Source organism: Dysidea avara, chromosome 5 (assembly GCF_963678975.1).
Source record: "Dysidea avara chromosome 5, odDysAvar1.4, whole genome shotgun sequence".
Taxonomy (NCBI): domain Eukaryota; kingdom Metazoa; phylum Porifera; class Demospongiae; order Dictyoceratida; family Dysideidae; genus Dysidea; species Dysidea avara.
This window is the reverse complement of record NC_089276.1, coordinates 26,917,984-26,933,220: the sequence shown is the minus strand read 5'-3', so window position 1 is coordinate 26,933,220 and position 15,237 is coordinate 26,917,984. Positions and strand designations below refer to the sequence as shown.

At 39.7% G+C, this 15,237-nt stretch overlaps 1 protein-coding gene across 2 annotated transcripts in view; it reads left to right on the top strand.

Annotated features, from left to right (window-relative positions):
* Positions 1–15,237, top strand: part of LOC136256109 (glycogen debranching enzyme-like) — a 16,566-nt gene extending 1,329 nt beyond the window's left edge. The window contains exons 4-25 of one of the 2 annotated variants that reach the window (XM_066049047.1): positions 4,639–5,185; positions 5,246–5,458; positions 5,507–5,645; positions 5,699–5,820; positions 5,867–5,924; positions 6,076–6,199; positions 6,252–6,418; positions 6,487–6,588; positions 6,754–6,900; positions 7,045–7,222; positions 7,280–7,505; positions 8,270–8,535; positions 8,588–8,721; positions 9,601–9,734; positions 9,793–10,032; positions 11,419–11,647; positions 13,244–13,488; positions 13,539–13,698; positions 13,756–13,929; positions 14,038–14,135; positions 14,687–14,774; positions 14,829–15,237. In XM_066049047.1, coding sequence (XP_065905119.1) covers positions 4,639–5,185; positions 5,246–5,458; positions 5,507–5,645; positions 5,699–5,820; positions 5,867–5,924; positions 6,076–6,199; positions 6,252–6,418; positions 6,487–6,588; positions 6,754–6,900; positions 7,045–7,222; positions 7,280–7,505; positions 8,270–8,535; positions 8,588–8,721; positions 9,601–9,734; positions 9,793–10,032; positions 11,419–11,647; positions 13,244–13,488; positions 13,539–13,698; positions 13,756–13,929; positions 14,038–14,135; positions 14,687–14,774; positions 14,829–15,104 — 4,067 coding nt within the window. In that variant the 3' untranslated portion in view covers positions 15,105–15,237. Of the gene's footprint in view, positions 1–4,638; positions 5,186–5,245; positions 5,459–5,506; positions 5,646–5,698; positions 5,821–5,866; positions 5,925–6,075; positions 6,200–6,251; positions 6,419–6,486; positions 6,589–6,753; positions 6,901–7,044; positions 7,223–7,279; positions 7,506–8,269; positions 8,536–8,587; positions 8,722–9,600; positions 9,735–9,792; positions 10,033–11,418; positions 11,648–13,240; positions 13,489–13,538; positions 13,699–13,755; positions 13,930–14,037; positions 14,136–14,686; positions 14,775–14,828 lie in introns of both variants that reach the window. The other variant, XM_066049046.1, reaches the window with a different exon arrangement.

Here is a 15,237-nt window from a genome sequence, read left to right as displayed (position 1 = left end):
TGTGCTTGTGATTTCACTATTGTTTGTACATTGGGTGCATGAAACTTTGTACCTTCACCTTGTATTGACCACAAGTTGTTTTTGGTAATCAAACCAAGTATTGTATATGTGCCTATATTAGGACTGGGAGATAAAAGGATTATGTACCATTCTGCGTGGGCAGTTCAAAGGCACCGCCAGTGCCATAATTTGTATATTGCACTGCTGCAGACCGCAGCGAGTGCATTATAACTTATAACGCACTGGTTGCGGTTTTGTAGACCACAACGAGTGCATTATAAGTTATAATGCACCGATCGCAGTGCAATATACAGATATTGCACTGGCTGCGGTTTTGTGCAGCATAGCACAAGTGCCAGTGGTGAAGACCACTACGACACCTCACCTAATAGGTGGAAAGACACTTCACAGATTACTCGAATTCTTTTATAGCCTGACATGTAAAGGTCGATTGTGGGCCATAACGTCACCAATACGTATAATGTTTACAAGCAACCAATGGCGATCGAAAAAGCCAACACGGGTGGCCACAACTCTAGTCTACATATATATAAACGTACTTATACACCTTACTAGTCTGGTGCCATCTTAGCCCAGATTAAACTGTAGTCCACTTCGACAATGACTCAATAAAACAAATATATTCTAAATAATACTAACCTTTAAGTTCGATTGTGGGAACCAGTTTTGTCATGCCACCAGATTCGAGTTTAGCCAGTGTGAATAGTAAGAATTAGACTAGTATTGTTTAGTAGTTGGGTTTTGTTTACTTAAACCATCTATTTAGCTGCTTTTTTTCGCTCGAGAGAATCACTGGTGATTTGTCTGGTGCTTAGTCTATATGGCACACTGGCATGCTGAGCACTACATGGTGAGAGTCGAACAGCGAATGCAGGTTAGTGATATAACCCATAGCGTACTAGCTTTCAATATCTCAGGTGGCTGCAGTACTGCAGGGGGAACGTCGTCGCAACGTCTGGCTTGGTTACCCACAATCGATGTTAGAAACCTGGCCTTTATAAGTAGTACAGCTGTCTTGTGAGACTCTCCCCACCTATTAGATGAGTGGTACATAACAGTTATACAACATGCACTCGTGCTCTGCCTGTATAAACGCACTTGCCTTCGGGCCTGACAGCCCTCAGGCTCGTGCGTTTATATCAGGCAGAGCACTCGTGGCCGTTGTATAACTATATAATATAACTTAAGACTTGATGAAAATATAATATAACCTAAGACTTGATGAAAATATAATCATGAATACTGAATGCATCTGTTGAGGTTAAGTACATATATCACTTTGATTGGGATGACAGCAAAATGTCTTGAATTTTGTGTATAAAATATTGCACAATTTCTCCCTTAAAAATAACTGAAAATACTATTGACATGCATGATGCTAGGTCATCATACAGTACAGTAGGTTTTGTAAAAAGAAATCATGATGAGTACAGATACTGTATATCAGTGAAGAATGTAAATTATACTTTGAACTCTAGAGTTTGACCTATTGGAACTTTTGTCAATGTACACTCCTCAGAAGGTGTTGTTAAACAATCTGACAGGCTTAAGGTCCATGGTAACAATAAAAAAAAAAGAGGTAGGATTGCTGGGTCCAGAGTACAATTATAAGCAGAATTTTTTTCTTTCAATGTGTAGTATGTACAGTAGTAGAGATAATAAGCCTCATACAGACTTGTACTCTTATCTATTTTCCTGTTGTTGAAATGGCCAACCCAAGAGTTGGTGGTCATTATGATTTGTTGTTTGGCTAGTGTATGTGCACTACATGACATAGCAACCGACAAGTTTAATTTTCACTCTACGTTTGATGAATGGTTTTTCCTGTTTGAAAGATTATCACAGACTATGGGTAATTTTGAAGGGTTTTTATTTTCGGATATTTTGAAAAGGCTCTTCTCTTTGAAAATGTACTCCCAAGACCTGCTGTTCTTCAATCACAATAATAAAGTGACTTGCCTTTTAATTACATGATTGGCGTACACATGTCATCGCTCGTTGTTTTAACTCAGTGTTAGTGATTGTAATGGTTGAAACAGTATCATTACTACATCAATAGCTACTGTAGTAGACAGCTGATCCAAATCTGCCATCTAGCATAGGCAAGATCAAACCTTAGAATTTGCTCCGCTTGCCAGTCAACTCTCCAGTGCATACAGATGAGGATTACTCCATCAGTAAGTCAGTTGCTGGCAAGCATGCATGTCCATCATTTGTAATTTGTCGCACAAATTTTGTTTATTTGAAATCCACCAAACTTCAAATGTACTGTATAACTAGTTATTTTTGAAGGGTTTTAAAAAAATTTTTGGATGTTTCGAAGAGGCCCTTCTCTTCAAAAATAAATTTCCAAGTCCTGTTGTTCTTCGAAAGTAAATTCCCACAAGTAGCTAAAAATAATGTGCTTTCACGTGATCAAATAACATGTATTCACTCGTGTATTCTTTACAAGTTTAAGCTCAGTATTATACAGTATCATTACTCAGGCATCAATAGCCAGTAAACTATCCAGAATGGCCATTGTTGAGAATCCATGCCATCTGCTGTTGTACCCTGATCTAGCCGACGATTCCCTCGTCAGTGGCTGCTAACTACTGTAAATTAATTACTCTACTTTTTAACTCTTGTTACAACTCAAGTCTTCTTTCCAGTGTGCAAAAGTGGGGATTATTCCGTCCTCAATTCCATCAGTAAGGAGAGCACATGTAGACTCTACGTATTTTGGTAATTTGTGACACGAATTTCTATTTGTTTGAAATCCACCTGCACTTCGAAATATGCATCTTCGAAAGTAAAACCTTCAAAATTCAGATTTTACTGTTCCTATGAAAATTTCTGGTTCGAAAATAACCAGCTATACGGTACATTCTTTGAAATTGAAATTTTGCCAAAATTTTCTGCTTCGTAAATAACCTGCTTTACATTATATCATAGCTCATTTAGAGGTTACTGAATCACTTGATCGCTTGCACTGTACACATATTCACTAAGTCACCTCCATATGCCTTCTAGCAGTTTTGTTAATGATAAGCAATTATAACATTATTATTATAAGGCACATACTACACTATACTTAACACATCTAGCTCTGTCCACAGTGTTGCTCTGGTTACCTACCTGCTGAATAGTAACTTTGTGGACGCCTTAGGGATGGGCAATTATTTGGTTATTGTGATAATTGTGATTATTTTGTTGGCAATAATCGACATCATCTAATTTTTGTTAATTAGTGATAATCGAAATTGGTAATCATTGTGTAATAACTGAATTTTTAGAAGTAATAATCTTTCATCTTAAAAATATTTTTTGTCATTCAGTTGAATATTTTAATATTTTTTGTTAAGTGGACAATAATCGTGATAGTAGCTCATGACAATAATCATATGGCAGAAATGTCAATACTGCCCATCCCTAGTAGGAACTTTGTTGCAAGAGGCTTAAAAAGAACAGTTCTTCATTGCTCACATGCATGGCTATAAAGGCACTTTTAAATGTGAAATTTGTTTAGTCTAAAATAAACAAGTAAAGGACAAATTAAGTTCAATTAGGGATCATAGAAAAAAGTAGGGAAACAAGGGAGGTCGCCTACACTTGCAGATATACTATTGAACATTTAGACTGAATTAGGGATTAAATGTCCACTGCAGGTGTAGGTGACATACCTTGTTTCCCTACTTTTTTAATCTATGATCCCTATTAAAATTCCTAAATTCTCCTTGTACTTGTTTTTTAAACTTTTTTTAATAACATTATTATGACGGGTGAACCCGTGCATACTGCATCGAGGATGGCACCAGAGGTTTTCATCTGAACACATGCCCCAGCTACAGTGTATTAATTACTGACTAGAAAGTGTAGTGGCCATCACGCTTTGCCTTCAGCTTGTTACACAGCTCTTCAAACGAAGAACAGTATTATGGAAGCGTGTCTGTAATCAACCCAGTCACCATGTAAAATATGGTCGATTCCTGTTTACAAATGTAATGAAGTCATGCATTGTGCTACCACACAAATCGACACCGTGGCAGTCAGCAAAAAGAAATGGGACACAAAGGAGGACAAATGTAAGTCCATGATGCGTGCATTGTACATACTGTTGTATACCAAAAGGCACATCTTGGGACGAAGTGACGTTGAACAGTGAAAAAATCAGGCCTATGGCCTTAGCTGTTATCATGTTATGCTTGCCTGAAGGCATCAGGTAGACAGGCAGTTAGTAGACAATTCCATTGAATGATTAAAATTTTTGTAATAATCAATTGAGGGTTACACTGTGGAGGCACTTTTGGGCTTGGTTATACCTAACCAATACTGCCAAGGTGCCTAGATAATATTATGAAGCTGATATTTTTGGTCAGAAAAACCCACACCCTAATTAACGTTACTACCATACTAATTAGAACTCCCTAGAGTTAACATTTGTACAGGCAGGAGTCTTCAATTCTGCTGTGCAAAATTTATTGGTTAATTGTCAGTGAAACCTATCTATTCCACTTCTTTGCTATAGTTTTCCTTGCAGGTCTTTGTGCACTTATTAGCACGTTGATGTTTAACTGTATATAATGTCAGGTGGCCTGATTACACAGGCTTTGTTGTATGATGTTTCTTGTTCATCAGATCCTGTTGGAGCATCACATGATCTTGTAATGGACAAGGCCTTCACGAAGGTTAAAGAACTGGTGGATCACATGAGCAAGTCATGGGGTGTGAACAGTATTGTTGATGTTGTATGGAACCACACCTCCTTTGATTCACCATGGTTACTGGATCACCCTGAGGCTGCATATAACTTGGTGAATTCCCCACACCTCCGACCAGCATATGCGCTTGATGCATCACTGAAGAGATTTTCTGATGAGATTGCAGATGGAGAGTGGGTTGATAGAGGGATTTCCCCTACTGTAACATCAGAACGTGACATATCAATCATTGCATCACGTCTTATGGACACAGTTCTGCCTGGGGCTAAGCTGTGGGAATACTTCTGTGTTGATGTTGATGCCATTGTGGATGAATTCCGACAGAATCTTTACAAGGTGAAATCCCTTGGGAAACAAAGACAGTCTACCAACAAGGAGTTGAACATTATTCAAGACCCTGAGTTTCGTCGTAATGGCAGCAGTATTGATGGTGATGTTGCCATGGATATCTTCAATGTTTCTTTGTTAGTTGCTTTAGTATTTTGGTAATTACATGTTATTTATAAATACCTGATTGTATTTAGTGAAGAGGTGGTTTGCTACGAAGAACGGATAGAACACTGTTGCCGTGGGTTACTGCAGCACCTTGAACACCTCAATTTTACACAGCAGCAGGTGATCATGCGACAGCTACAGAAGGCTACAAACAACCTTGTTGCCAACCTGCAATACAGATTCCTTGACCCCAGTGGTCCCCAACAACGGGATATCACCAAAAGTAAAGCATTGTTTCCAAGGTGAGGAAAGGAGGTTACATCCATTATTTTACTCTAACTGGTTCACAGGTATTTCTATGTCCTTGGTGGTGGTGATCCTCTTACCAATGAAGAGATTGAGAGTGCAGCTGGTAGCAATGTAGTAGCCCACAATGGGTGGGTAATGGACGCTGATCCTCTAGTGAACTTTGCAGGCCCCGGATCACTGGTAAACCAATTACTAGTTTGACTACACAGTCAGTAATTGACTTTACAATACAGGTGTACTTCCAGCGAGAGCTGATTGAGTGGGGAGACTCGGTGAAGCTTCGTTATGGTGATGGTTATAATGATAGTCCATTCCTATGGGACCTGATGACCAAGTACACACAGATTAATGCTTGGTGAGTAGTGTTGGGTGTGGTATAGTGTGTGAGGTGTGTTTATTAGGATGTTCCATGGATTCCGATTGGATAACTGCCACAATACTCCAATACATGTAGCAGAGGTTGGAGAGTGTGTGTATTGTGTACACTGTATATATGTGGTGGTTTAGTGCATGTGATTGTGCCTAGGCTTTGCATGTAGCTACTTATGTGAAGGACATTTTAACCTTCTGTGTATTGTATCCAACTATGTATTTATGGTTTATCATTTAGGCACTGCTGGATTTAGCTAGGCAAGTACGTCCCAACCTCTATGTGGTTGCAGAGTTGTTTAGTAGTTCGGTGGAAAAAGAGAACTTATTTGTGAACCGTCTTGGGATCAACTCTCTCATTAAAGGTGTGTTCCTTTAAATTCTGCATTATATGACCTCACATGATTTTACATGTAGAAGCAATGTTTGCCTCTGACCCTCGTAATCTCGGTCACCTTGTACATCACTATGGCGGCAAAGACGTGGGGTCGTTTATTGAGCCAAGCATTTCACCTCTAAGGGAGAGTGTAACACGAGCCATGTTTGTTGATGCTACTCATGACAATGACCCTGGCCATATTCAGGTATATATGTGTGTACACAGTGTAGTGACATGTGGTACTCATACATGTGGGCACTTTTGGTTACATAGTCAAGGAGTGTTTGGGATGCACTGCCTAACACTGCTCTGGTTGCTGTGGCAGGATGTGCTACTGGCAGTTGTCGCGGATATGATGAGCTTGTACCTCACATGGTGAGTATTTTCCAAATGCTGTATGGTCTCAACCATAACTACGTATTTCATCTTCTTATCAATAGTACCACCATAGTTTAACTATTGAATCCATATATTTTGGTCCCATGCATGTGGGTGCCCCTGTTAATGAGATTTCACTGAACATGTGATTATCACATTCAGATCAATGTGGTGAAGGAGTCAAGGATGTACACTACTTGGTCACAAGATAGAGCTGATGGCAGTGTCCACTGTAATAGTGGTATAGTGGCTGCTAAGGCTGAACTAAACCAGCTCCATCAGCGACTAGCCAAGGAGGTCTATACTCAGGTAACAAGTTTGTATTATACGTGTGTGTGTGTGTGCGTGCGTGCGTGCATGCGTGCGTGCGTGCGTGTGTGTGGTTCATATCCGCATGTAAATTATTGCACTGATTGTGCTTGTTCATAAATCTACGTATTATTTCATCTACAGATATTTGCTAATGTGGTGTCTGATGATGTCATAGCAGTCACAAGACATTGTCCTGCCTCTCACAAATCCATCGTTATGGTAGCTCACACTGCATTCTCTGCGCCACATCATGATGCAACACCCACTCATAGTAATCGTCATCCCAACCACTGTTATATCCCTCCCATGTCTGTACCAGGTGAAGTGGATCACATGATCCTATGGCTTACGTTAATTGTGGGAAATCCTCTTGTAGGTGTCATTGACGAAGTGATCTTTGAGGCAAAGCTTGTTAGAGATGATACAGCTCCTGATGAGTTTGTGAAGCGAGAGGATGTGATTGGAGGTCTCCATGGTTACCATTTGGATATACAGACTCATGTTCCGTTGGATCAATCCAAACAGTGTCAACTGATAGCCTCAGGGGATAGCCAGGAGGTGGCTTTTGATGGCTTCTCTGTTGGCAGTGTGATTGTGTTAAGGTGTGTGGTACGTATATATGTTATGTGGGTATGTTTGTGTGTTGTTGATGGTAGCAAGGTTTCTTAAGCAAGAAACTTCTACACACAATTCTCCACGGGGACCTTGTGTTAACTGGGTACACAATTGTAAACTATCCACATCTCACATAACCAGTTAAGAAATTTCAGTAGTGTCCACATGCACCTGCACTCATGAGACTTTCACTTTTATTTTCATTTTAATAATCTAATGAAAAAGGGCAACATGCATGTGAGGTACACAAATCAGCACATGCTACCCTCACATGGCTGTTTATACTAGTCATGCATGAATAGTACATGTGACATGCACATCATTTTAGCAGGCACTTTGAGTGTGTACAGTATATGCAAACCTTGTGTTGCTGAAGTCAGCTGTCTTACACTTGGGGGGACCTCATTGTAACCATCAAATTATTACTGTGGTCAAGGTTAGGTGACCACAAAGTCAACTGCAGTGCCAAGCCAATGAATTAGTAGTGTTGGGTTTTTTAAGCAGCTTACTAGTCACTGGGATGAGTGGCGTATTTACAGTCAAGCAAAGATTGAGCGTAATGGGCTAGATGTACAAATGGTATTAAATTCCCACATCTGAAACATGGTACAGCAGGGTTCTAGTCCTGGTCTGAGAAGATTTGCTGGGGTAACATGACTTTGTATATGATTAATTTAATTTGTGCTGTAAATGTATCGCTGTTCCCACTATCCTACAGTTTCAAGTGTAATAACTGCTGTTTCCCTTCTAGTGTGTCAATGCTTCCAGATGCAACATCAGCCATCCAGTTCTTACGAGGTTTCACTAACAAGCCCTTAACTGCTACTGACTGTAAAGCCTCACATGACCAGGGAAAATCTATCTTCAAAGATCTCCGTACTGTTATTGCCCCTCTCTCATTGGTTGATTTGAATTATGTGCTATATCGCTGTGACAATGAAGAACAAGTTGATCGTCCTGGCAACGGTGTTTACAATATGCCAGGTTATGGGCCTTTGATCTACTGTGGACTACAAGGTGAGAGAATGGCTCACAAATGTAACAATTACTATATAGTTCTTTTGCTTAGGTATACTGTCACTGCTGGAAGTGGTGAGAGCTTCTAATGATCTTGGTCACCCATTGTGCCACAACCTCAGAGGCGGTGACTGGCTGATCAACTATACTATCAATAGATTGAGACTGTTGCCGGCTACTGCTAAGGTACTGCTTGTGTCTGACATGTTGTTTGTGCTATGTAGAGCAGTAGCATATGACCTCACCAGTGTGACGTACAGTTGCGGGAAAATGTGTGGCAGACATGTGCCAGAAAATTAGCATATTTCATTGTCCTCTTGTTGTAGAGTAGCTATGGTATTGATAATCACCATTTATCAAGTACTAATGTACTAGAAGGATAACAGCAAAGCTGATATACTTTCTACCACTTATTTTTCCACATATTTTTCAAAGCAAGTGCACTTGTGAGTTAGTATGGCAAAGCTGTTTCTTTCTTTCTTTCTTTCTTTGTAACTGTGTCAGTTAGAAAAACTCTTTTAAACACAGTAGTTAAATAAGCATCTGGGTTTGTAAGCATGCCAACAAAGAAAAGTGGATTTTGATTAGCTACTGTAAGCTATCGTCCCAATACCTTATGATAGGTGAATGTAACACTGAAGTGGTCCACCATGACAGTATAATCGAAAGTGAAATGTTTACATGTAATGTACGTGTTGTCACTATATCGTGGCAATCAACAAAATTGTGCAACTGCTCTATGGGGTACATAATAAATTCAGCAACAACAAAAACATGTAATAGATGTGTTTGTAAGGGATCCAGTGTGTAAGTTGTCATACTGGTATACTACAGTGGTTTTCACATGTATATATCTCAGAGCTTTTCCCAGCAAAATGAAGTACAGTGGTAAAACTGTCAATTTACTGCCAACATCAAAGTAAATTTGTTAATTACAAATATTCCTTTAACCACATCAAAAGAATTTTGACTAAAGTAGAGCGGTGCTGCACCACTCTACTGCTCTTTAAGGAAGCCCCTGTATCTGCTTTTGTTGAATTGAAGCTTTATCTTTAACTACTATAGCTGGCCAATGTTATGGCTCAAATAATGGAGCCACTTGGCAAGCTACCTCGATACCTGATTCCTTGCTACTTTGATGCTACCATCTCCGTGATCAATCGTGAACTGGTGTGTTCAGCCATCAGCCGTATGGGAAAGTATGGGGATACCTAATAGATGTTGTCATGTTTCTAATTGTTGTACACTCATCAACAGGTTTGTCAGAAATGGCAGCACCCTGGTTCACTCACTAGCACTCGGTCATGTACAGTTGTTCAGTCGTTGTGATGATGCGCCATTGCCTGTGTCTGGAGCTGCTACTAGTGGTGATCCTGCTGCCTCGTTAGCTGCGGGACTTCCCCACTTTTCTACTGGAGCAATGAGGTGTTGGGGGCGAGACACTTTCATCTCCCTCAGGGGATTAATGCTTGTCACTGGACAGTACAAACATGCCAGGTGATTACTATGGGTTCATGTATGTAATGGTGTAACAGTGTGTGGGCTATTGGAATGACAATTGATATACAGCTAAGCATTACCACCATTACGATACGTAGAGTCCATATGTTAATTTTATAAGATAGCTACGTATTGACCTCAATATTTGTATAAGAAACCAAGTACACTGGAGAGTTAATTATCCATAGGGGAGGAGTGTTTGTATAACAGCTCACATGGTCAAGCAGCAGAGATCTGCTCAATTACTCTAATAGAGCATACACCTGTAGATAAATACTCTAATTGAACAGTCTTCGAATACCATCCATATGACCGGAATTTTTGAAGGATGAAATTTTTGTGAGTTTCTCTAGTAATGTTAGTTAGCTTCATGAAAATATAATTATAAATTGCTTGAGGTTGTAACAGAATGTAAAAACGTGTTCTGTACTTTCGACATGAAAAATGTATTCTACAGTTTTGAAAAATTCTTGTCCCTGAAATACAGTAGGCTAATTGACATTCAGATCAACGTTGAAACTGGATCAGGTCATCAAGACCTCAGTTTGTCCAGGTCATCCCGCTTTACAGATTAATTAGCTTGACGATGTGGAAGTATATTAACCCTAGTCCTGCTGTAGTCCACTTTTGTGAGCCATAGCTACTTCTCTGGATTACTCTGTAACCATACATGCCCATTTATCAGTTGTAATGCAGTGTGTAGGTATGTGTGAATCCATTTCTGTTGCTGTCTGCAGACTTACTTGGAGCCACACCCACTAATTGATTGTTGTTGTATGAGATGTAGCCTAGTCTTGCGGTAGGTCAGCTTTTTCATGAGCTACACCCACTTTAATAATATTGTGAGTGTATGATACTGTTTGTAAGCATACGTGGAGCCAAGCTAATCTATCAGTTAGTTGACGTAGTCAAGTTAGTTGATTTGCCAGTTCATGGCGCACAAATTGAGCCAAGTCCCATCTTTGTAGCTTGTTTCATTCGTGAGTTATGATCGATTATCTAAGCGCCTGTAATTTATTTCCCGTATTGTGGCTGTACAAATCGAGTTTATCACTGTTCCAACTGTCAAATGCTATAATTCCAGGACCATTCATCATAAAAGGCTGAAACTTTGGTTGTCCACTCCTTTGTTACTATACATGTAGATTACTGGGATGCAATAAAATGGAATTTGAGGAATGTGCGAATCGGCCAGTTTTTGCTCAGTCAGTCACAGGATCAAATGATTTCATTTACTGAAATCCAGTTGTGAGGCCTTGTGTATAAAGTTTGGTGTTGATAACATTAGCAATTAAAGTAATAAATACTAGGGAAACTGCACCACTAATTTTAGCAAAGTTCCCATGCAGTACTAACATATTTTCCATATTGTTATTTACACAGGGATTGTATGTTGGCATTTGGAGGATGTGTACGTCATGGCCTCATTCCTAATCTACTAGCAGGGGGCGTGTCAGCCCGGTATAATTGTCGTGATGCTGTCTGGTGGTGGATGCAGTGTCTAAAGGAGTACGTCACCATGGTTACTGGCGGGGAGGGGATCCTGAAGGCTCAAGTTACCCGATTGTATCCTGATGATGAGCACGAACCATCTAGTGATGGTAATGTGGAGGTGAGGGTTGTGTGTATAGAGCTGTATATAAGTGTGTACCTTATTGGGAATTAACAAGGACACAGTGGTACGTTCTGTACATTGTGTGTTGTCTAAATTAGGGCTGCACCAATAATCGGACCGGTTATTTGAAAAGCCATAGATTGGCTGTGTTTTTTTGTATATCGGTATCAGATCAGCACCACAATGAAAAAAAGCAGCAGATACATACTATGTATTTATTTAGAAACACATGCTCACATGTACCAAATGTGTACTGTTTATAATTGCATTGAGTTGCACTACAGTGTTGTTATTACTGTACTGTCAACTGTTGTTGTAGCAATACTGCTGCTGTAAATGAGCTAAATTGGTCCTTCACAATCAAATTTCTAGTAAAAATTGCTACAAGACAGACATGCTATAATATATTGGATCAACTACGTTTATCGGCTTGAAGATATTATCGGTTAAGCAAAATCTCACATTGGTACAACACTAGTCAGTACGAGTTAGTCATCTGGACACTTAAAAGTTTTACATTAAGATTACGGGTTACCCAGTAAATAGTTTTGTAGGCGTTTTGCTTATAGTTCTGTTTTAACTGTTTTGCACGGAAGAACACACTAAAATAACATGGCATACCAACATACAAGAAATAACCAAAAGCGGCGATACACTCAACAAGAGATGCGCTTGTACAGAAATGCAGGCACTAAACAGCGAAACTGTTGAGTTGCTATTCATCAAAAACCAGGTTTCATGGGAAGCCACAGCATGATATTTAGCATTAATAAGCTATTACTTAGTGATTTCTAGGTCCTCACGAACGAATTGAGTTGTTATCCGATTGTAACAGCACTGTAGTGCACTCGCGGTATTTCCGTAGCAGAACTAATCGCCATTATCCTTGAAAGATACGATAATTAACCAGCCTCTAGTCAGTTTTCCCACAAAGTCTCCACGACAGGACCTAGATAATATAACCACCCATTGACACTGCCATAACAAATTAGTACTAATTAGCTGACAGCTGCTATTTTTGATGAATAATAACCACATTAAGCAGTAGCGCTAAGCACTGGTTGGTTCAACCATATTGCTTAATTTTACGCTTGACTACCTTCTGCAGTAAATTATTAACACTCACTTTGTATGATTCCTCCGCTATTATCACGTGACTATACAACGCTTTAAAGTTAACAACGTTCTCACTAATACCTGCTTGAGTTTCTCGTGCCAATATTGCACCATCCATTATCATGCATCAAAAAATAATAACCTATTATTGAGCGCCTAACCCGTAACCTTAACATGTTTGTGCATGGGAAATAAATCTCATTTTGCAATGTATTGTTAAAGTACAGTGGATGATCATTTACTTGTTATCTGAGTTTCTTAACTAGTTGAATGTTCTATTAGAGTATATTATTCTTGTAAATGTATTCCTAGCTCCTATGTTTGTACATGTTGTTGTACTGTACTTGTATCTTCATTGACACCAGGGTTGTTAGATAATTTTAAGGTACAAAGCCAAAAAAATACTTTAGCACAAAAATTTTATTTTGATATATTCATTTCTCAGTATTGATAACGTCACTACATTACCTGTAGCAGCAGACAGTCACTGAAGTGATACAGGAGATGTTACAGAGACATTACAATGGGATCGGTTTCAGAGAGAGGGGAGCTGGACCTAATCTGGATAATCACATGAATTCTGACGGCTTCAATGTCACTGCTGGCATCTCTAAGAAAACAGGATTTGTGTATGGAGGTAGTGCCAGCAACTGTGGCACTTGGATGGACAAGATGGGAGAATCTGGAATGGCAGGAAATATGGGGGTCCCAGCTACACCAAGGTGAGACAGTGATAGTCCATCCACTTATTCTAACATTGTTACCATATTAGGGATGGGAGTGCTGTTGAACTGGTGGGACTTAGTTACTCAGTCATCTCATGGTTGGCTGATCTACACTCTAATGGCTCATATCCGTACGCTGGTGTGTCTGCTACTGATGATGACAATGACACAGTGTTTACATATGCTGAATGGGCTGATAAGATCAAGGTGAGCAAAGTTATCAGTGTAGTTATTTTGACTGATGTACTTGTCCTTTTTTTGTAGACATCTTTTGAACAACACTTCTATATTCCACTGGACCGGACAGATGCCGTGAATAAAGAGGGAGACTTGTCTCGATTCATTCACAAGACTGGCATTTATAAAGACTCCTTTGGAGCCTCCATGGGTTACCCTGACTACCGACTAAGACCAAACTTCACCATAGCAATGGCTGTGGTTAGTTGCACGTGTGCGTATGTGTGTGCATGTGTGTGTATGCATGTGTGCAAGTGTGTGTTGTGTATGGTGTACGGTTAACCATTTAGTGTGATGTTTGTCTTGTAGGCTCCTGATCTTTTTGATGCCCAACATGCTTGGCAAGCATTGGAAATAGCTGAGACTAAACTGTTGGGACCTATCGGCATTGCAACTCTAGATCCTGAGTAAGTTGCAGTATAAAATGACATGTATAGCAGAACCATTGCCCCATACTATGGAAACTATTAAGTGCCATCTGTGTTTTGCACCCTACTGATGTGTATTAGATTATAGCAGTTTGACAGATGATTGAATTACATGCTTGGATGAGCCGAAGTGATTATACCATGAACCTCTTACTGGTACATGTCTACAATGTAAACTTGTTCACCCATCCTTTTCACTAACATACTGATGATGCTTGTACCAGTAGGCCAATGGTCCTCCAAGTAACTAAAGCGTATCCAGGCAGTAAGCCAACAACATGTTTGAACAAAAAAACTTCAGGCATGAAACATGGATAGTCACATAGTTTAGTATGTGCACTATGAGGGTGCAAGTAGGGGCATCTATTATCTCTGATTAAAATCCTTGCATATGGATGTAACTTGGAGTGAAACAGTTTTACTGTCCTTTTTATATTGTGTCACTGTTCAAAATGTAAACTGTACGTTTGTAGCAAACATTTGTACATGTGTAGTAACATTTAGCTCTGTAATTTCACAACACTACACAGTGACTGGACCTACAATGGCTACTATGAGAACTGGAAGGATTCTTATGATTTCCACCTTGCAAAGGGATTCAACTATCACCAAGGACCAGTGAGTTGTGCCCATTGTAATACAACATACATATTAACTCTTTCATCCATCCAGGAATGGTTGTGGTTGGTTGGATACTTCTTGAGGGCTAAACTAAGTGTTGCTAAGAAACTTGGAGGGAAGGAACACATGGCAGAAGCCGTGGCATCATGTAACAAGATGCTGGCATCACATGCTGCCATACTGAGGGACAGTCCCTGGAAAGGCTTACCAGAATTGACTAATGCTAATGGTTCCCCTTGTCAAGACAGCTGCCCAGTACAAGCATGGTCCATGGCCACTATGTTGGATGTGTTGTATGATCTGGATCACTACAGAGCAGTTGTGTAATTGGAACAGAACTCCTCCCTCATCCCCCCAGTAGTAGCTAACTGCATTGAATAGTTGTATATGACACTCATTAGAATTTGTATTAATTGTCTGTTGTATATTATTCTGTCATATGAGACCTCGTCTAACTGTT